Source organism: Platichthys flesus, chromosome 5, assembly GCF_949316205.1.
Source record: "Platichthys flesus chromosome 5, fPlaFle2.1, whole genome shotgun sequence".
In the NCBI taxonomy this organism is placed as follows: Eukaryota; Metazoa; Chordata; class Actinopteri; order Pleuronectiformes; family Pleuronectidae; genus Platichthys; species Platichthys flesus.
Genome location: NC_084949.1, coordinates 17,404,555 through 17,426,933, shown reverse-complemented (window position 1 = coordinate 17,426,933; position 22,379 = coordinate 17,404,555). Strand labels below are relative to the sequence as shown.

General features: G+C 41.1%; 1 protein-coding gene across 1 annotated transcript; it reads right to left on the bottom strand.

Annotated features, from left to right (window-relative positions):
- Positions 1–1,534: 1,534 nt before the first annotated feature.
- LOC133953662 (2-hydroxyacylsphingosine 1-beta-galactosyltransferase-like) lies at positions 1,535–21,762 on the bottom strand. The gene is made up of 6 exons (XM_062387698.1): positions 21,575–21,762; positions 14,381–15,213; positions 10,657–10,799; positions 7,071–7,147; positions 5,738–5,957; positions 1,535–5,108 (listed from the first exon to the last, which is right to left on the bottom strand). The coding sequence occupies exons 2-6, from the start codon at positions 15,209–15,211 to the stop codon at positions 4,727–4,729; spliced, it is 1,653 nt and encodes a 550-aa protein (XP_062243682.1). The 5' UTR covers positions 15,212–15,213; positions 21,575–21,762; the 3' UTR covers positions 1,535–4,726.
- Between the last annotated feature and the right edge of the window lie 617 nt (positions 21,763–22,379).

Sequence of the window (22,379 nt, the reverse complement as noted above, 5' to 3'; positions counted from 1 at the left end):
ATGGTGCAGCGTGAAATTTGAAAACTTTGTGTTCATCCTACCTTTTTTTTTTTCATATTGAACGTAACACATGTTTAAATTGGACCTTCAGACTACACAAGAATGAGGCTGATAAGAACGTTTTGCATTCCACACCCAAACAGACGTTCCTGGAATTAATCTGGAATTTCCCAGGAAAACCATTGATCTTTGTCTTTTACCATTATGTGTGTTGTCGAAGTCAGTTTAGCTGGGGGTTGATTCAGCAGAGGGAGACTTTGTTAATTCCTAAATTGCATAGGAACATGATCTGTTTATATCTGGGCAGATCCTTGGGCAGAGCCGCTTGGAATAAATGTTCTGTGACAGCGATGAATAAACACCGAGGGTTGACCATCGCTCATTCAAGCTTAAAAGAAGCTAAGTCAACAATTTCAAAAGTGGCACACACACACACCCACACCCACACACACATACACACACACACACACACACACACGAAAAGCACACATGCAACCCCCCCACGCTGTATCCTTTCATAAAGACTTTCACATAAAGGCCGTGCAGACGCTCGGAGCACACCCTGTTGTCAAACTCCTTACTCCTTCCATCACTGGGATCTGGAGTGGGAGGACTCCCACTTACTTAATGCAGCGAGCCCACTTAGTTCAGCAAAAAGTGGATAATTGCTGCTGATGATTGTCCTTTGAGGGGGAGAGGAGAGGTAAATAATAGGCACTTACAAGGTCTGAGGAGAGGGAGTGGTGCATGGCGGAGAATGAATGCAGGATGTCATGAATGATGTCCACTGTGTGCTCTCTGTGATATCACATTCCACATCAGCAGAGGCCTCCCCCCCCGAGGCACTTCCTGTCCCGGTGAACAGAATGGTGCCCAGTTTGGCCACCAGCGACATCAACAGATAACAACTTCAAGAGCGTGAATTAAACATACCTGCAGATGCCTTTGACTGTGTGTGTGTTTGTGTGTGTGTGTGTGTGTGTGTGTGTGTGTGAGAGAGAGACAGGTCTGCAGGCTCCTGCAGGCGGTGTGAATAATTAAGAGGGCCAGTAAGCGAGGCAGGGTACCAGGCCGGGTGTTTTGTTACCCCAGCCTCACTCAGTGAGAACATACAGCATTAGATAACCCTATCTGTCCGCACAGCTTGTGTGCATGTGTGTGTGCAGCTTGCTACTTAAGATGATTCGACCATCTGATACCTACAAAAAAAACCTCTTGCTGCCTGGTAACAATTTCCGACAGAAAACCTATACATGCCCTATCAAACGGAGACGGCATGATCGAGTGCTTTAATCAACATCGGGTCTTATCGGGTCTCCAAACCTGTGAGGAGCGCATGTGCTCATCCATGGTAGAGTGGTACTGATAACATGCAACAGGCACTTATCAACACAAGTTACACTATGTTGAGGGAACATACCTCTGTGATTCTCACTTTTTTACTCTACTTTTCATTCATCGTTTTACCAACTGAATTCGATTTTATGTTTTTGAAAAGCTCGATAGCACATATTTTTCAAGAAAAGAGTTTCAATTCATGCAAACAAAATATGTCATTTTTATTCAGCATTAGTATTTTTGTTTACATTGTTCTATGTACAACATGGACACACATGCAAGAAAAATGGAGGACTTAACGTATTTTTCAAATAAAAGTTAAACGAACTAAAAACATAACTAGCAGAGATATCGAATAGGGGACGGAAGAAGTCAAAGACCAGACGAGAAAGACAACAGCCCACACCAGGAAGTTGAGGGTAAGAAAACAGGGGTGGACAAATGGAACAAACGAGTGGACATTTGAAGACGGACAACGAAGAACGTGTTCAAACTGAAACACAGACATGACAGACTGCAGAGTGACCACAGAGACGTAAGAGGGAATTAAAGGACGGAAAGGATTTAACTAGGAGGGCTATAGCAACATTAATACTGAAACAATTAAAAAATATATATATATATTCACAACTCTTTTTTTTATTTTCTCTCCTAACCCTGGTCATAGCTTGTGAAACACCGGCACACCCCCAAATACCCAACAGCTTATAAATTGACGACGATGACGAAAGCTGATGATTCAAGTATAAAAGTCTCATAAGCAAGTTTGGGGTTGGGCTGTGCAGGTGTTAGCGTAGCTCACAGGAAAAGGAGGATAACCAAGCTTTTCTCAAATATCGTACAGGATTTGTGAAAACTTTGGACAGGTTAACTCGATCTCCTCTGATACCTCCAAATTTACATCACTCTCATTGTTTACACCTGAGGTGTTATTAGGTGGGTGAATAGGGTTTTGCAAGTAAAAACTAAAGGAGGTTGGAATTTGCAATTTGCAAATGTGAAAAGTATGTGTCTGGAACAGCACGTCTGGCCTCGTTGTTTCACAAACTGTCCGACTGGAAGCGAAACGGTCATGAGATTTTTACATCCCAATCCCCTGAGCGACCAGTCCAGGATTTACCCCGTCACTCGCCCAGTGTCAGCTGAGATTGGCTGCACCCCCCCTTCATCCCTTTAAGTATAAGTGGTAGAGCAGATGGATGGATGCATGAGTGTACATGAGCCCCTGCTTTTTTGAAATGTAATTATAACCACGATACCTGAATCTCCACACACTCCACATACCCTTCTTGTTTTCCCTGTAAGTTGATCTCCCTGGTTCAAGAGAATATCGCAGCATGGATGATCTTTTCTCTTACACACTTCCACCATCTGCATTTGGAATGAATAGATATGGCTGCTTCAAACTGGCCAAGAAACAAGAGTAAAACATATGTGTGGTGAGCTTACACGTAAAGATATGTTCCAGATCAGTCTTATTGAAAGAAAATAACAAAGAATCCTTATCACGGACATGCAAGTGGATCTGTTGCATGATGAATTGAATTCAGAGAGAGCTTAAAATGCCAGTAATTGTTTTAACATGACTCTAAGTGGGATAAAACATACTTCTTCTGCTTACATCCATACTCTGGCTAAAGCTGTACAGTGATCGGAAAGCATGAGCATTGAAAAAACAAATAAACAAACATATTGGTATTCAAACATACTGCATACACAAACATCTGCATTATAAAAGGCCACATACAGAATGTGAATCATTCGCATTCAAAGTTAATATAATTATTCATAAGCTAAATTGGACTATATACCTAGTTTGCACATGAACCTGAACGAGATATATCGGACTTTACCTTACAGGAGAGAAGAGCTGAGTGAACAGTGTCGTTTAAAACTAGCACTCAAGACAAACGATCACAGAGGTTTGATGTACAAAGTCAAGTGTCGCACTAAAAATGGCAATCCAGAGTAATGAATGCTTACTTATCAATAAATAGATAAGGGGGGAAGAATTAAGGCGAAGAACTGACGAGGCAAGTGATAAAAAAAATCAATGATTCTCTGACTCAGCCCTGATCACCTGAGCAGCTGAGCCCTGCCCATCCACAGTATCAGCAGAGGGTTATTGTCATTATAATAATATATTTTTGATCATAACATGATGGCCCTTTTCACACTGATAAGCCAAACAGAGATCAGTGGACACAAACAGTCCCATGTTGGCACTATCATGTGAAAAGGGAAACTCAACAAATATATTCACCTGATTGGTTTTAAAAAGAAAAACAAAGCTGCGGTGATTCTGTGGATGGTTACAGCTGCCGACCGCGCAGGTGTATGAAGCAACCTCAGACACAAATCTCCTGCGTGTGAGCCGCTCTTCTCAAAAGTTGGGGCCTATTTTCTCTGCGTACCAACCACGGTTCAAAGCAAATTAGACATAAAAACAATCTTTCACCACATTTAAAATGTCTATCTGACGAATATGTCACAAATATATCAATATTTGCAACACTTCCTGTACCCGTTTCAAAGTAAAAGAATCAGAAGGTACCTAAACACGTAGCAGCTCCGCAGAAGGCATGCAGCAGTCATACTCCCTGTGTGGACGACAGATCAGCGACACAGCCGCCATGTGCTGCACACACACCCAGTGTGGCTCAGGCGTTACACAACTGCTGCTCTTTACCCTGTATGTTTCTCTAATATGAGGGACACAGTGTTGTGTGTATATTGGCTTAGCAGAGGGAGTGTCTACAACCATGCTATCACACCACTAACACATGTAATAACTTAAAAGAAGAAAGGTCCACATTTAAAAAGAAAATCTTTACAGTAATAAATAGGTTTATCCTGTATTTACACACTTTGAAGCAGAGTTTGTCCAGTTCAAAACATTCAATCCTAAATATTTCGTGCTTTTGTTCTGAGGGTGAGGGGTTGGTGCTCAGGTTTGAACCCCCCTTCAGGCAGGAAGACGACAGAGAACACGCAGGAGAGGAGACACACACATGTAGAAACAACGTCCTCCGATGTGTCTTTCCTGTGCTTCATCCTCATTGACTTTCCAATTTGGTTTTGCGTTGCGCTAGCTGCTGTTGTTATGAGTTCTTGTTAAGTTCGCCTCAGTGCACACGTACAAATACACCTACACACACACACACACACACACAAACACACACAGATTCTGAGCACCCAATGCCTTGTTCTGTCCCCACACACATTGCGTTGTGCATTCTCCAACACCCTCTCGCTTGGAGTAGCAGTTGCCTCTTGACGCAGACCTAAGAACAGCTTTCTTTTCAAGCTTGTACAAAATCACTAAACCAAACCTAGAGCTGAGTCCTGAGGGCAACTTCTTCCTCGTCCCTCTTGGCCACTCCAAACGTTAATTCATCTTCTTCTCGGTTTTCAAGGAGCCATTGCGTTTGTGTTTCCCGTTGGCCAGGCTCTCCTTATGGCAATGTCCGTTGGCCATGCTAGCATCATCCCTGGTGTTACCGCCTCCTCTGCCCTGGTCCTCCACTTTCCCTCTCAACAACCGTGCCACCTTCTTGAGGGCGTAGACGCTCAGAGCCAAGGCCGCTGCTACGGTGACTATCACGTCCAGCAGGAAGTACTGGTAGGGGGAAACCTCGTACACGGCAGAGCGCAGGTGGCTTGCACCGTTGTGACGGATGAGGTAGCTGATCCAGTAGGCTGCTCTGGTCACGGGGTGGCCTGGCTGGTCTTTGTGAATGTTGGAGAGACGACGCGCTTGCTGGCGGTACCTGCGTCGGTACAGAGAAGGGAAACAAGAGTAAGATGTCTCATTGTACTTTATCTATACTCTAGAGGGCAAAATTATATCAGGAATTAACCGAATATCGAAAAAGGGCCAGAAAAGTTTAATTGTGTTTTCCAGAGATAGGCACCAGATGGCAGTGAAAAAGAATGACACCTTCACAAACGTGACTGCAGCTCCAGGCAGGAGTAAGAGATATTTCAGTCAAAATTGCCCATCATATAAGTTTTTAATCCAGGAATGATCAACGTTTGAGCAAAAATATCAGAGATCGGTATTTTGAGTGCAACAACTTCTCAAATTACGTAATACAGGATATCAGCTTTAGTTTAGAGCTTTTAATCATATATGACCTTCGTCATCAGCAGATGCCATGGAAATATAGATGCTTAACTTTCCATCTCTCATGAGCACAACAGAAACGCCAAAAAGTGGATTTCCTTAGTAACTATTTTATTAAAGCACATGAACTAAAAGTACTGTCACTGAAAAGAGAACACATGAAACCCTCATCAGTGAGTTGCGTGATCAGGTCTAACATTAATCAGTGTTGAATGGTTTTTTACGTGTCCATGATTTAATAAGGATTTGAACTTTATGACATTCACTTCTCACCTGGTTTCTTTGATGACGCTGTTCAAGGCTGTATAGAGGTCTTCCTCGGTCATGTACTTCCAGTGTAGCATGACACCCATACCTTTGGCTGCCACACGAGTCATGGTGTCATAGTGGTCTCCGAACAGGGGCACGCCCACCACTGGCACACCGTGGTACATGGCCTCGTAGATGCTGTTCAGGCCGCCGTGGCTCAGGAAGGCCCTTGTGTTTGTGTGGCCTAGATTGACCGGAAGCATGAGGGTGGTTATTTTGTGCGTTTGGTTATGAATAGTTTCATTTTGACATTAGTTTTTAGACTATTATGGTGAAGCCTCAGTCAGTGTGTTTGTGAGAGAAAACAATTTAAATAAAAAAAATGTACTTCCTCTATATCTATTTATATGTATATTTAAAAAAATGAAATTCACCCAGTAAAATGTAATGTTCAAAACAGAATGGCACTCAATAGAGTGCGTATCTCAGCCAGGGCCCAACAGTCCCCATATGAAACCACAAACAAATCAAACAGATCTGGAATTTATATTTGGTTTATGCAAATTGCACACTCCCTTTACCATCAGATTATTTAAATACATTATTCTCTGAGAAATCCACGAGAATGTTGAAAAATCTCTCAGCTTTAAAATGTCTATTAGTGACACAACAGAAAGTCAGACAGAAGTTTTCAGTATTTGATGCTTGGCGCACCACATGCTGTTACACTGCTGCAGAATACAATGCTAGCTGTCGATATATATTTATATATATACTATACTTTCTCTGCAGTATAAACCGTTATGTGCCATCTATTTACTGTACAGATTCTGACTCATGATATATTTATTCACACTGTATATACCGGTTTAAGCTCAATTATATATATTGTTGTATACTTCTATTTCTTTATACTCCTTCACCCAACTAGTGCATGCTACTAATGTGCTGTCTTCTGCTGCTGTAACATTACAAATTTCCCCATTGTGGGACTAATAAAGGACTTATATCTGTAAGGTTGTACATTCCTGACTGGCACATAGTGGCTCACACAGCCACATTCTACTCGCTTCTGTGGTTAATAACTAGGTGCACCTCCACTGCCACACCCCAGAGGAGCATCTTGCATGAGAATAAACCCCATAGATCAATAATGTGTCAAATCATGTCTGTGGCCAGACGTATGAGGAAATGTGCTATGTTCAATAATAGCATCATGGGCTCATACCAAAGGTTTCGCAAGAGCTGAAAAATACATTTCACCTTAAATGCTCCGGTACAATGAATTGTAAAATGAGTGAGTTTGACGGACGATAGGAGAACTTCCCGTCACATGTTGCTTTCTTAATGTGCTCACCCAATAAGTCGTTCTGAGGCATCCAGTCCACAAGCTTGGTGTTGTTGCCAAGGTTACTGGGTGGAACTCCAGAGAATCTGAGGAACAAAGGAAACAATGAATGAAAGAGAAACAGAAAGATGTGATACATACCCACATAGTGAGGGTAGAATAAACATGTACAGTGTTAAATAATAATAATAAAACAAAATGTGTGCACAAGACCATGTATTCTCATATGGTCAAATGAGGCAGTTGAGTCAAGCATTACCATGGTAGAGAAAGTGAACAAAGGTTGAATTCAAACAGGATATCTTCCAAGAATAAAATCGTAAGTCTTTTTTGTGGTTGTGTGTGTGGAAGCATTCTCAGACAGACGCAGCGTACACTACATATGCATTCTACATTACGACCCCCATTTAAGTCCGTCTCTGTCTCTCACCCAGACTCTTTCATCTCTCTTTCTCTGTCCAACAAAGCACCAATTCACTGTCCTGCCAATCAAAGCCCACATTCATTCAGCCAATTATCAATGACAAGATTCATTTGGCCTGCTCTCCGTCCTTCATCAGCCCTCTTCCTTTTGCATCCTCCCAGTGGAAGCCACATTAGCATTAAATGTCACACTTTTGGGACTCACAAAAGTCTCCTTCTTATGGCCAAAGGTCTCAGATGGTGGTCTCCCCCTCACCTGCAGAGCGGGTCAGGTACGTACATGAGAAGCATCATTATCCGATCGCTCCCCGCGAAAGGTCAGCGCTTGAGAACACAGTGTGCGTTTCATTTGCCTTTGAAATTTAATATACTTAATATGTAAATTTTCACAAATTATTAACCACACGTTGAAGGCCAAAGGATACATCCTCGTTATCACACATAGTCCTTTTCACCCAGATTGCTGCAACCATGGCGAGCGTTTTGACAGCCGCCCACATCCAAGCAGACACTACAACCACAGTCTGATCCTCTTAAGTACCTCCAGTGATTCCACCCAATTCTCTGTCTGAGTGCCAGCCACTAAATTTCACAGAGTTTTCCAAACTCTTAAAGACTGTAACTTGCTGCTTCTCGCATGCTAAGCTCCTTTTGAAGTTACACCCCATGCATCCTCAATCGCCACCTTTATACAACCCCACGTGTTTCATAACCTCTTCCATGCAATAAAATCACAAATACACTTCTGAGTATAACCCAGCATAGTTCAACAACAGCTCCTAGAAACGCAGCCTCCTTAATGATCATTAAATTAAATCACTATCATCTTAAAACACATTCAATAAAAACTAATCGTTACAATCCTCATTACGGGAGGATTTACTGCTGGCCTGCATTTGTTTTATCCATGTAACTGTCAAATACAGTCTGCTATTATAATATCACACCACAGCAGTAATGTGGAAATTAGATAACGATGATTAGATGATTTAATGAAAAATAATGAGATAAATTCGTCTTGAATAACCACTAGTCAACTGAAATTAAAGGCAAAATGTAAAACCTTCTGACCAATATTGAATTTTCAGCATCAGGTTTTCATTAGGACGATATAAAAACCTTTTTTATTAAAAAGGTGAAAACTAAAAATAATATAAAAAGAAAAGCGGTTACCTCAAGCTGAAACTGCGTCATGTGAACATTTAATTAAGCAAAGATAAATAAAACAAGTTTTAAACAAGTTAAAATATAAACAGTAAAATAAAATACAAAGGGGTAATGTTCAATCAACTAAAGTCACAAAAACTTTAACTATGCTGACCCGTTCATAAACACAAAGACAGCTTGTGAAAGGTTTCTGCACCTTTTGGTGAGTTGTGTAAATGTGATATTATGCACCAGCCATCAACCTCTGCACACAGAAGCATGTTAACCATTACCACTGATCTACATAATGACCTATAGAAAAGTCAGACTTGGAAACAATGTGCATATATATTCAACACCAAAGGCTCTGTTCCTGCAGAGTTATACACAAGACATTCCAGAACAGTTCAAACTACACAGTGTATAACGATTATAGTGGCCAATAAGATGATTAATACAATCTGTGACAGTTTGGATGATGAATCAACTTTTCTTTAAAATATTTATGAGATAGAAATGACTTGTAAAATAATGTGTGTGAGTGTGGTCATCGAATCACAAACTCAAATATGCTGAAAGAAGAGTTAAAGATTAACAGGTTCATGGAGTAAAAAACATCACATTTATTTTTACTCTTGTAGCATTTGTCCAGCTAAGGCCACAGACAATGGAGGATTGCTGTGGGACTCCGTGTCAATGATTACTAGTAGATAAGATTTCCAGAACACCTATCTCCCTCACTGGGAAGGAACACAGTGTGATGAATACCTTGTTATTATCTCATCCTGAACACATCTGCATTTATTCTGTGATGGCAAAAACCCACAACTTCAGCTTATTGTAGCTAAAATACAACACAATATCAAGAAGAGCATTACAGTTGAACTACAAATAAAAATCTTGTGGTTGTTTTCCCACTGCTGACCCGTGTTACCTTTGACCACTGACAATCAGTCAGTTCATCTTTGAGTCCAAGTGAAAATTGGTTAAAATGTGAAGAAATTCCCTTAAGTCAGGCTCAAGATATCATGTTCAAGAGGCCAGAAACATGTTTTGTGAGATCACCGAGACATTGACATTTGAATTTTGAGCCTAAATCTCATCAGTTAATCCGTGAACATCTGTTCCAAATTTGAAATAATTCTCTCAAGGCTGAAGATGCGAGGCCAACATTTTTTTTTTTAAATTTACCTTTGACCTCCAAAATCCTTTCAGTTCATCTTTGTGTCCAAGTGAATTTGAACCAAATGTAATGAAATTCGCTATGGGTGAACCTAGTATCATTATATCATCATATAATCACAAGAGCCTAAGGTCAGCGAAATTCCAAATTCGAATCAGTTCATCTAGGAGTCCAAGTGAATATGCTGAGCAAATTTTAAGAAATTTCCTCAAGGTTCTCTTGAGATACTGTGTTCACAATGCAAACACATTTTATAGTAGGGTAACAGTGACCTTGATCACCAAAATCGAATCAGTTTATTCTCCCAGGTCCAGGTTCCAGTCTAATGGAACAAAATGCCTGTCTGTCAACAGAACTATGTTTACATTGTTTCCCTTTTTCACATTTGTATTTTCCTTTCCCATGGCTAAAACAAACCGTGCTGCATAAATCACTAGTTTCATGTGACCTTGGTAATCATTCAAAAATGTCTACATTCATTAGATATGTGACGCCATCACAATCTGTTTTCATCTGGAGATTATCAGTCTCCTTTAGAAGAGCAAATAAGTCTCTCAAAGGTCAGGATCCATTACTCAGATGTTTGATCAGGCTGATAACCTGAGATAATACACTGAAGCAAATGTGAGGTGGGAATATGGACTTTGGCCCATAGAGCTGATTTAGGGCGGGTCCATACAACACGTGATGTAAACACAGTGAGTGCTCTGACATCCAGAGTCTCCTTATTGCTGAGTTGAGGAAAAATCTAAAACTAGAACCTCTGCACCTTCGGAGGATCACATTTGTCAAGCTTATAAGACATGTACTGTGTGAGTGAAAGTGAGAGAGAAAATACTGTACCTCCAGACGACACGCTGGGGCAGCCTGGCGAGGGCTCCTGCCAGTTTGTGAGCGATGTCATGGGATAGGTATTTGACTCCAGCTCCAAACGACACGACCACAAAGCCATGCTCCGCTGTGTCATTGACCCAAGCCTCGAAATCCTGAAATATGAGAAGAGAGAAGCCTTTTTGTAGGATTGCTAAAATACAAATTGTAGATAACTGCTGATTGCAATTTAAGAGCTGAAATTCTCAGATAATTACATCCACCAAGGAGGTTATGTTTTCACGCGTGTCTGTTTGTTGGTGGATTAAGGTGGGTTTCTTTTTTTCAGAGAATAATGCCTTGATGTTTATCTTCCACAATTTAGGATGATGGTTCATGACAAATAAATAATATAGGTATTCATACCACTTCCCTTTTGTGTGGGATTGTTCAGCCTATACTGAGTGCCATTCTAGTTTTAACTGCATCGATGGGAAAAAAAACACTACAAAGCACTGAGACATAAAAAAATAAAAACAGGCCGCTCACATAAACTTTATTGCTTTGTTGTATTAATCTTTATCTCACACTAATTTTGTAAATGATTTACAGGTTTTCAGCTAAATATGGGATGATCCCATGACCCTCAGTGACCTCTGCTGCATAAATTAACCAATGAACAAATAAACTGAGACTATACAGTCCATATATGCAATTTCCAGGAGGAACCACTTCTAAAAATATTTCAATGCAGACCTCTTAAATTCAAATGCAGGAAATTTGTAACAATTTATCATGCAGGACACAGTCTAGTGTCGGATGCAACTGTCAAATGTCACAACTTCAAGGCTCATAAAATTAATGAACAATATTGATAGTCCAGATGGTTCATGAGCCACGTTCAGGCCAAATGCAGACCATTGTTCCACTGTAAAAAGACACTAGTAACTGGACAAAGTCCCGGTGGTGAAAATCCAGCTTTACATGACCTTATTTCTCCAATGTGAGTATGCAGGTCAGTAGGGTTTCCTCTTTGTGAACAAGAGTAAATCCTTCTTTCAAACAAAAAACAACAATAGAGTAGTTTACATTTATGTTTGGCTAAATTTACCCTTCAGTTAATATGATGACAATGTTAATGTATTGTGTTTAAATTATATTCCTGCTGCATATGTTTTTATAATTCATGTCTGTACATGAGGTCAAGAAGGATTGTATTCTCCCAAGAGATCAGATAACAACTCTGCAATTTGATTGACTTGTTGGGAGGTCAGATTGAAATCAGAACCCTGATGATCATAAAACATCATAAAAGTCCTCAAGAGCCAGAAAAAGAGTCACAGAGCAACTGATAAATAATAATAATAATAAAAAAAGTCACCCACATCCGTAACATAATGTTCCTCTCTTACCAGAATCCAGCCAAGTAAACAGCCACCTCAATAAAATGAAGGTAAATGTATGTCTTTCGTGATGCTCTGAGAAAACGTAAGAGCATGTTCTAGTTACTTTTAATCGTCACACGTCACTGACTTCACCAGCTTTCTTTAACAGTCCTCCATTTGACCATGTTGTTGGCATGCATATTATTTAACTTTGTTTGTAGCTTGCCTTATTCAGCCTTCATTACAGGACATTTTTGGTTGTTTGCCCTTAACCTGGCTCCTGCATTGGGTCCTCCTGCTTTCCACTGGTGTCAAAAAATAGACTATAAGGAGAAACAGGAAACTTGTGGTTCTTGTTGGTTTCAACAAACTGAAATCTCCAGAGGGGCTGTAAAAAACTAGCGACATTGCAAAACTTAAGACAATACTGTCCTCCTCCTCCTCCAGTGTGTTGTTCTTGGCTGGTAAACCTGCTTCTTGGGACAAGGTGAAGAGTATGCGTACAGGGGGCATGTCAGCCTGACATTAGCTGATCGTCAGGTCAGTGATGTTACAGAGAAGTCAAAGTCATGTCTGCGAACATGTGCATTTTCCATGGCAGCAGTTCTTTGGTATTTAAGTAAGGATGCAAGGACTCACAGAGGGTGGGACTGATCAGAGAGTGGCAATGTTGGAGAGATAGAAACAAATAGAGAGGGTGGGGGGGGGGCAATGGTCCAGCTGCGGCAGCTAAGGCCGGCCCTGGCACGGAGCATCCTAAGGGGCACACTGGGCTCTGTGTGCCAGCAGCACGACCCTACTGTCCCTACAACGCAGCCTCAGTGACCCCATAAAAGACTCTCAGTGTCCCCAGCGCTTTGCCAAGAACAATGGCCTCGTTCTCCCTCCACTTCCATTATAACTCCCTCCACACAAGGCTGCACAATGCTCCCTATTGGTTGGAGTGGCATTCCAAAATCCTCCACAGTAGATGCCACCGGCCCGCGCCCTCGGCATTTGAATGCTGGACCAAACCCCGTCACCATCCGCCTCTGCTCTCGGCCCATTCAACCCAAACCCATCCTCACCCCAGCTTCATCTATGAAGGCTCCCTTTGTGGCAAGATGTGATAATAACAGATACCAAGTGATAGGAGACACAATGATATAAAAAAAAAAAACACTCAACAATATGAAACTACAATGGCAGTTCAGTAGAGCTTATACCTCCAGCAAGGCCCATCAGTCCCCCTACATCCAATCAAACTGAACCAAAATTCACACACGACCTCTGAAAGAACTCCAGAGAATTGGGTCCAGACTTTTTCGAGAAGTTTTGCTTTCATACAAGAACAAAGCAGCAAGAGGTTCTCCGCTCTTCAGCTGAGGATCTCCTGCTCTGTTAACACATGACTTCCTGACTGTCGGTAGACTTCATACCAGGGGACCAGACGCAGAAAGTCTGGAGAAACACCGTTCAGTAGTTTCTTGGTATTCTTGCTTATAGACAAACAAACCAACAGACAAATGAACAGAGGTGAAAACATAACCACCCTAGCGGAGTTACAAGAAAAGATGAAAAACCAGTGAGCCAAGAAAATGTGGAAAAAAAACAAATTTCCCAATGTGTATAACGAAGTGAAAAACCTCTGTATTACATCGGAAAACATGTGCTATACTATATCCTACAACTTATCCCAAACCAGTGTGAAGCGGAACAATATGGCTTTACATTCCCATGGGTCCATACATTTGCATAATGTCATAGTCAAACTCTGTTGCATTATTAGACATTGTATTGCAGAACTTGTGACACACAAACCCTTTATCCAAGTTCGAGTCAATGTGAGTGTTAACAGCTCAGACACAAGTGCACTGACTCTGTCGGAGAGTTGGATGATATGACGATTTACTATCTATGACAAGATGATATAAATCTGTTGCCCATCAAACATTTTTGCCATATGCTTTATACTGCAGTAACAGTCCCTTTACATCTGCTGGTGTATTAAACCACTGTGAGAAATGTTTCATATCAGTGAACAGGACTGATTTATGGCCACATTGGGATTTTATATGACTTTGTGAATCGTGATGGCTTTTAATTTGATGGATGTGCCCGATGGCAGACACTGCTGTCATTTACCTTCCAGAAAATGCACTAACTTCACATCATGTTCAATGATAACATGATATTAAAGTATATACAGTGTGAAGGATTTTATCCGTATCGCCCACTCCTACTTCTTCTGTCTAGGACACAAAGATTCTCCGAAGTTAAACTCTATATGTCCTTTTGTACACGAAACAACTGCTATACACAACAACGCTTTCTGTTTGTCTTTATCTATCTCATCACGTGCTTATCAGCTGTCTGTGTGTATCAGTACTGACCTGTGGCAGTGGGTTGGGGGGCTGGGTTAGGATGCCTCCTATGTATACCACATGTGGCAGGGTGGGCCTGGGGAATTCCAGCGCCATGTCAGTGCACAGCATCCATAGCTGGCTGCCCTGCACCAAGTCCGCCATGGCTACTTGAGGCGTCACCCCATGCTTCTTCATTATCCGGTCATACTTGGGTAATGCAATATATTGGACTCCAAAGCGCTGCACCAGGTAAACGACTGTGTTTGTGATCCTCTGCAGCAGAGACATGCGGTCGGTCAGCAGCGAGTTGAATTCAGGGACGTATGATAGAGGGGCCGGGGCCCCGACCTCAGCAGGGTACCACAGACCTGTGCTGAACACAGCATACTGCACGCCAAGGATATGAGCAATCACAAAACCGCACATCTCATTAGGGTCCACCAGCAGCAGGTCAAACTTGGCCTCCTTGAGCCGCTTCATCACCTCAGCATTGCCAACTACAGCATCACAGTTCTGAGAGTAGTGGTCAAGAATGTCAAACAGCTCCAGAAACGTCAGACGGCCCGAGAAGATGTTAGTGACCTTGGACTGGAGGAAACTGTCAGCCGTGCTGCTGTTAAAGATCCCTGGATAGCGCTGTAGGTGGTAGTGAGGAGATGGGGAAACCTCACGGCCTTCGGAAACTAGGAAATGGCTCTCATGGCCTTCCTGCTGCAGAGCCGTGGCCAGAGTCTTGAAGATGTAGAGGTGAGATTCAAACATGATGGGCGGGACCACGATCACTTTAGCGCACGATGCACAGGGACTCCATGAGAGGAGACCCAGCATGAGGAGGAGTAGAGGAGAAGGTAGTAACATGGCTGAAATGATACAGAAATGAGAAATGTTAGGATGAAAATAAAAGCAGAGGACAAAGGTTTCATAATGCTGCAACAACCCAAATTATTATTGGTGGGATAAATGTGTCATATATCACACATGGTGCATAGGTAGTTTTTGTAGATTTCTACTTTATTTAACTTTTAGTGATCTTATTTGGAGTCGACTCCAAACCAATTGACACCATGTCAAATAAGTCACTGGGTGGCTACATTTTTAAAAACAGATTACAAACCATGTCGAGTGTAAACTTTCAGAAAGCAGCTTGCACCATATCACAGCTCAAAACCCAACATGGCACATCGACTAAAAACAGTAAGACAACTTACTCTGTTATCATCTGTGTTAACATTCTCCATCAACTTAGTTTGAAATGCTTGAGGCTTTGATTTGAGTAACATGTCGTAAATATCATATTTCAATGTATTTAGGTGAAATAACTTAAAATACTACAACTACAAGCTTTTAATGGTTATTCAAAATGCATTTAGGTTAATAAAAGTGCAAAAATGTGGTTAACCTACTGTCCCCTGCAACCAATCGATTTGTACGATTGCATTTGACCAACTGATTGTCTATAGCCCTACATGTTTTTATCTCAGTACTTTACCTTAACGTACATACTTTACATTTACTCTAAATTAACCTTTCATGCCACCGTCCTAACTGTGAAGCCGTCACTGACATGGAGTGGGTATCACCAACGTCATTCTAAACCTCCAGCCGCTCTTTTCACAAACAGGAACACAAAGCACCATTATCTCGGTATCCTAGAATCGCGTCATTGCCTGTGTCCTATATGCCTACACTCACTCTCCCTCTCAAATGGATTAATATTCAACCCTGCAAACCTCTTTATGAAATATCCATTTTATTTATATCCACAATGACTTATTTGTACTTTCCACTGCACAGGTGGTTCTGACCTTTGGATGAAAATATAAAATATGAATTTCACTCCAAGAGTGAGCTTGGAGTTGGATTGGAACATAATAGAACTCAGGAAGCAATGTATAAAATACGGCCAAATGCTGTAATATACCTACAGGTGTGTGTGTGACATGTCTACGTCTCAGTTTCATACTCATGACCTGTTCATGTATCCTGCCTCCCGTCCACTGTTCACTGCGACAGCCTGCAGCAACCTTTCACCCTCACTTGTATTAGAGGTTGTTTTTCCTGTCAGCCCCACACAATATCTCTGGCTTCCTGTTTCATCATCCGATGAGTATTGTCTCTTTGTGTCGTTAGCATTACTTTTAACACATGACGCTGCCCATATTCTCTCCCCTGATAGCATCTACACAGGATTTTATTGTCTATCAACCACCTGTTTTTCCACAATATGGAGTTTCTCTTGGCAAACAGCTGCGGCCTGATAGAAAGAGGACTCAGTGTGGCCACCATTTAGTTTAGCATTGTCCCGAGGATAGCGTTACAAACACTTCTCGGCCCAGACTGTTGACGGTATCTATAGAAACCAACCACTGTCTACTGAGGACTGGGATGTTTCATGACTTAAGTTACTAACAATGGGGTCTGGTTACCTTGCGCACAGGGAGTGCGGGGGAAGTTATCTGGATTGAGAGAAGTGAAGGACACGAGACAATGGGTGAAGATAAAGAGGGGATGACAAATAAAATCACTCGGATGTTTAAAACATGAGGAAAAAACAGTTTGAAAGACATTTTAAGGAAAAAGGTATCCAATCATCAAACGTTCAACAAGTGGCAGTTAATAATAAATCAACAAGTCAATAAGGTTATATGATATGAAACATTCTACTATCCTTATTACAATTAGTTTATTTACGCAAATATTGGGTATAATAACACTAATGAATCGACATTGTGTATAAGTCTCTGCCACAATATTTTCATACTACACATTCAAAAGCAATCAGTACTGTTTTTGTTTTATTCAAAACTGCATCCACTGTTTTCAATGTTACACAGCTTCAGTTTCTCTGAATCATGTGGAGTTCATCAAGAATCATTTAACAATGCTAATATATGCAAAACAAATATCCAGAGGTAGCACCATGACAACTTTGTACAACCACAAAATGCACTTAACTCCATTGTACATCAATTTGACATTCTATTCTTTTTATTTTTTATTTATTATGGAAACCATTCTGAGATTTGGGTAATGTGTTGTAAATATTGTGATAGGGATTTTTATGTCCTGTTTTGATGTGGCCCATTTTATATCGACAGATCAAACGCCAACAATTGCATCTAAATTTATAAAGGCCACATTACAAATTGCAGCAAAGACTCGAATAATTTATTAAAATCTACCTGACAGACGAGTGGAGGTTATATTTTCCTTAGATTAAGATCGACACAGCATGACTGAAGCCATTTGCATTTTCTGCGTAACCAACTCCCACTTTTGACACAAAAAAATCGAATTATAAACTCTGATCATATCCCCGTTATCATCTCAAATTAATTGGCTTTTGTTGCAGCTTTGAGTTGTGTATAATTGAATATCAGACCAATTATTGTTTCCACAAAGAAATGTGAGTCCATTTAGAGTGACACATTACAGTCATGATAAAGTGATTATTGTTCTCTTATTCCATAATCTAGAGCAACATTTCTCTTGATTTAGCACAGCAGGAGGAGCAATCATGCTGCTACCACAGTAGGGGTTCATTAGCCTAGTGCACCCTGTTGAGAGGAGAGATGTAGCTTCCAAGAAGCTGATACGAGGTCAAACACAAGATGGTCCAAGCTGTTTATTTTTGCCTCTTATGTTGCAAATGCACTGAGAAAGATTTTTGTTATTTGTTGCAAAAGGTTCCAACATGGTAGAACTAGCTAAGCAAGGTTAAAAAAAAGAAGGCCAGCGCATGCTTCTGCAACTGCGTCTGCAGCTTTTCACGCCGCTGTTGCCAAGGATGCGTTGTCATTCATGCTTATCCAAGCGTTGCGTGTTACAAAGCAATTCCCCACCAGAACATTAGGCGGAGTAATGTGTTGTGTCGAAGACGACCTTCTTTCTTCTTCGTCGACTGTTTATTTACATCGCCACTGCGGATCCTCTTGGCTTTTTTCATGCGGACAAATCCGCCAGTCAGTTACGGGTTATGCAAGTGGTCATACTTTCGGAATCTCTTCTGCCAAACGCTCTTCTATTTTGTCCATATTCGTTCTTCTAAATCTTCCGTTGTTTCTGACGGTATTATGGGGCATGAAACCGGAAATGCGACTCCGTAAAGGATGTAGTTAGCAGACCAATCACAGCCTTGCGGGCTGCGTGAGGCTTACGAAGATTTGTCTATAGTTCAAAAAATTGGGCGACGCACGTAAGCACGTAAGAAGGGATACATAAGCACGTAAGGGGCCCGGAAGGGCTCTTGCGCTTGCGGGCCCGTGAAAACGCAGAGGCATGCACCGGCCTTAAGAAAGACAAACCAAAAGGCCAGATCATACGGTACAGCTCAGGGACGGATAAACTACAAATACCTGTAACGTCATTAACTGTACTATGGAACTGATCAGAAGTCAAACTCCAACAGCTACATAATATTACAACACATTACTGGTAGATAGATTTCTACAAATAACTTATCTCAGAGTTTCAGTGTGAAAAAGGTACAATTATTCTACAGAGGTTAACTCTAATCCTTCGTTGTACTTTACTTCAGTATACATGAGGAGCTGTTTATCATAGCAACATGGTCTCTCTGACATGCCCTTATCTCTTAACGCTTTGTCAGCATTTGACACAAAGTGTATACACAGGCGACAGTGTAAGTCTTGTGTCTCCATGTAATGTGGTGAGAAAACACTTCTCACTCGTCCACTCACACGTTTCTGGTCAAATGTGTTTCCTTGTAAAATAAACCTTTTCTACCCAGGGCTGTTACAATCCCGAGCAAACCTGACACATACTGGGTTATATGGGATTGGACATCAGTTTATAGGTATTCAGCATGAAGGACACCGTCCACCAACATTAACTCAACCAAGGCCGATTACAGACCAAACCAAATTCCATGTTCAGTACAACTCCATTCATTACACCTTTACGTTCTCCTCTTGCCTTTGATAGTACTCCCTCAGAAACTAGCTCTTCCACACTACAACCATTAAACCACAAGAACAGGTCGAACAGGCTCTGCCTCTCCAACAGTAAACAGCTGCTATACAAAATTGTCATCCCTTTATTCTAGCCATATAAACATTAGCAATAGCCTTTTCAGCTAACAGACATATGGGAGTTAAAAATGACAACAGAGATCACAAAGTAAATCTCTTTGTAGATGAGGTAATTTTGTTGCTAAAATTAGATACAACTATACCTCAGCTGGGAATTATAGCAATCCTGATAAAGGAGAATTAAAGTATTAAAGATGAAAATATTATCTAAAGCCACATATCATTTTCAAATCACTGAATGAATCTTTATTAAACTTTATATGAAATACAAATTGCCTTAGGGTTGGTCTGTCTCTATTATATGTTCTTATCTTTTCATTCTACACTGGAAGACTCAAGCTGTGAGCATTAGGAGTTTGATGTCATTAATGTTTGATTAATAGGCCTACTTCTTTTTTGTGTTTCCTTTTGTTGGAGGCGCGAGGAATTACCAAAATGTCCCCACACTGCTGATTTCAGTGGGTTGGTGGGTGTGTGAGTGTTATTATCCATCTTGGAATAATCATGCTGAGCTAACTTTTATCCCAGCAGGCTTTGCTAAATCATGATTGGACCAAAACAGTCACTTCACACATGCTGTTGGAAAACAATAGGTGGGTTATTTACAAAATATACAAATGTCCCTTAAGTACTGTGAGCTGAACAGGCTGCACTTTTGGGATAGGACCATGCAGACCATGAAGTGTCACATGGGATTGAACACATTTGTATCATGGTTTAAGTCTTGGTTTCAGAAACATTATTACGTGGAATCTCAGAAACAAGAAGCCAACACTAATGTAAAGTCACTTCATTATAGGTGTTGATGCAGCATTGTGTAAGCCCCGTCAAATTGAATAAATATAACAGTAATATACCTGAAACAAGGTTAAAATGTAATGAGGATCAAGGAATGTGAAAGGGTATTGCTACACTTAACGAATATTGAAGGAGAAACCAACAACAACTTTAAACTGGAGAGAAGTTTATGGGAACTATGTTACTAAGTATATTTTAGTGTTTGTAAAACTTTTCGTGTGTCTTCTGCATAATGAAACACCACTGAAGACATTGTTAAAAAATTTAAAGTTATTAAAATGAAAAAAAAATGAAAACAAATTGGAACTGTAACCACTCAACGGAAATCTAAAAAGGCGATTATTGCACAATTTATTCACCTGAAGAAAATAACTGTTAGGATATTAACATGAGCAAACTGTAATACCTGAGTACACGTTTCTTTCAAGTTGGACTGGTCTCCTCAGGGCATGGGGATTTATCCTTTTATTCCTTATCATAAGGTTGGGCGAAGGCACACCTCATGACAAATAAGAGACTTTTTGAGTGGGTGAGCGAAACCACAAAGAATTTATGAGGGAATGAATGAATGAATGACTCAATTCAAATGCAACTCAGAGTGACGCTGGCATGCCGAGAGGAGGAGTTCCTCATGTACCTGTCACCTGCAGGTACAAAACATTTTGAAACATCAGGTGATTGTTTTTAGCCCTGACACGACTACTGCAATCAAGTCAAATAGGCTTTTGGGGTGTAGTCCACATCAGCTCTCAGGTCATACAATAAAATCCCATTGCACGTGTGGACTTTGACATTAGTAAGGGTAGCAGAACCATAAAGTGTGTGTTTTAATGTTCATACCTCAAATTACCCTGATAATAAAAAGCCATAACTCAGAAGATATGGTTTCACAACAGTGCTTTCAAAGCAACACATTTATTATCTAGGGCACGTCTCATGGTAAATTATACATATTACAGAGTCCTAAGGACATTCTTAGTATCTAGAGGAATTAATAGGTATTTCAAATAAAAGGTTTGAGGATATTGGTATTGCGACGTAAGAAGTTGAGAAAAATAAGTCTTCCAATGCCAGAATGAATGTTGACAATTTCGTGGAGGACGTGAACGCAACACCAGCCACCTTAGTTTTCACTTGTCTCGGGCGCTTTTCGACGCTCGCACCTGAGCTTTCACAGAAAACAACGCAGAAGGTTTGACTCGACACTTCTCGCGTCAACTTCTGCGATGAAAGTACACCCGCGGGAGTGAAGGCGGCAGAAAGGTGCGTTGGACTCGAGTGAAAGCCCGGTGGTGTTCGCTCTGCACCTGTTGTCCCACCTGACACACGGTTGCGTCCCGGATGTGGAGCAGGTGGAGATTCGTCTTCTTACCTCTGCGGAGAAGTTGAAGTTGAAGTTGGAGGTGAAGTGAAGTGAAGTAGCCCTGCTCCTGTCTTCCAGGTGAGGTGACGAGGGGCCGTGCAGGGGAAAAGAAAGAAGTTATCCTCGGGCCGAGTGTAGAGGACAGGGCAGAGTGTGCGTGTGTTTGCGCGTTCGTGCGTGCGTGTGTGTGAGCGAGAGAGAGAGTCACTGCTGGGGAGAGGAGGCGGGACATGCTGCAGTTACGAGATGGAAAGAAAGGGAGTGGCAGAGAGAGGGAGGGAGGGAGAGGGAGAGAGGAGTGCCCTCGCTTCACCTGAGTTCTTCATCCGTGTTTACACTGTCAGCAGGCGGGTCGACGAGGGAGGACATTTACCTGCTGGATCCAAATTCACATTCTCAGGCATTGAATTGAGCGATTTAAATTGTCTTCTCATTCAAATTCTCCAAAGTCTGAGGAGTCTTTAATTATTAAAAGGTCTCACGTCCAAAACGCCGGTTTCACAATTTCCAATTGTGAGGTCTCGTGTAATAGATTGTGTATTATTGGCATTTGCTGATGCTATAGTTATATCTGATATAGGATTTATATAATCCCTCTGTATTTCATAGTAAGGCAGTCATACTGTAAATGTTCACCTGTCTATCTATTTATATCTATCTATCTATCTGTCAATCTGTCCGTCTGTTTGTCTGTAAAGTAAATATATAAAAATCTGATCTTCGTGTATAGATTTTGAAAGATGAAATGCTTGTCTGATAATCTGTATTCTTAAAATGCTCTGATTACCTATGAAGTGATTCATCGATTAGTTCC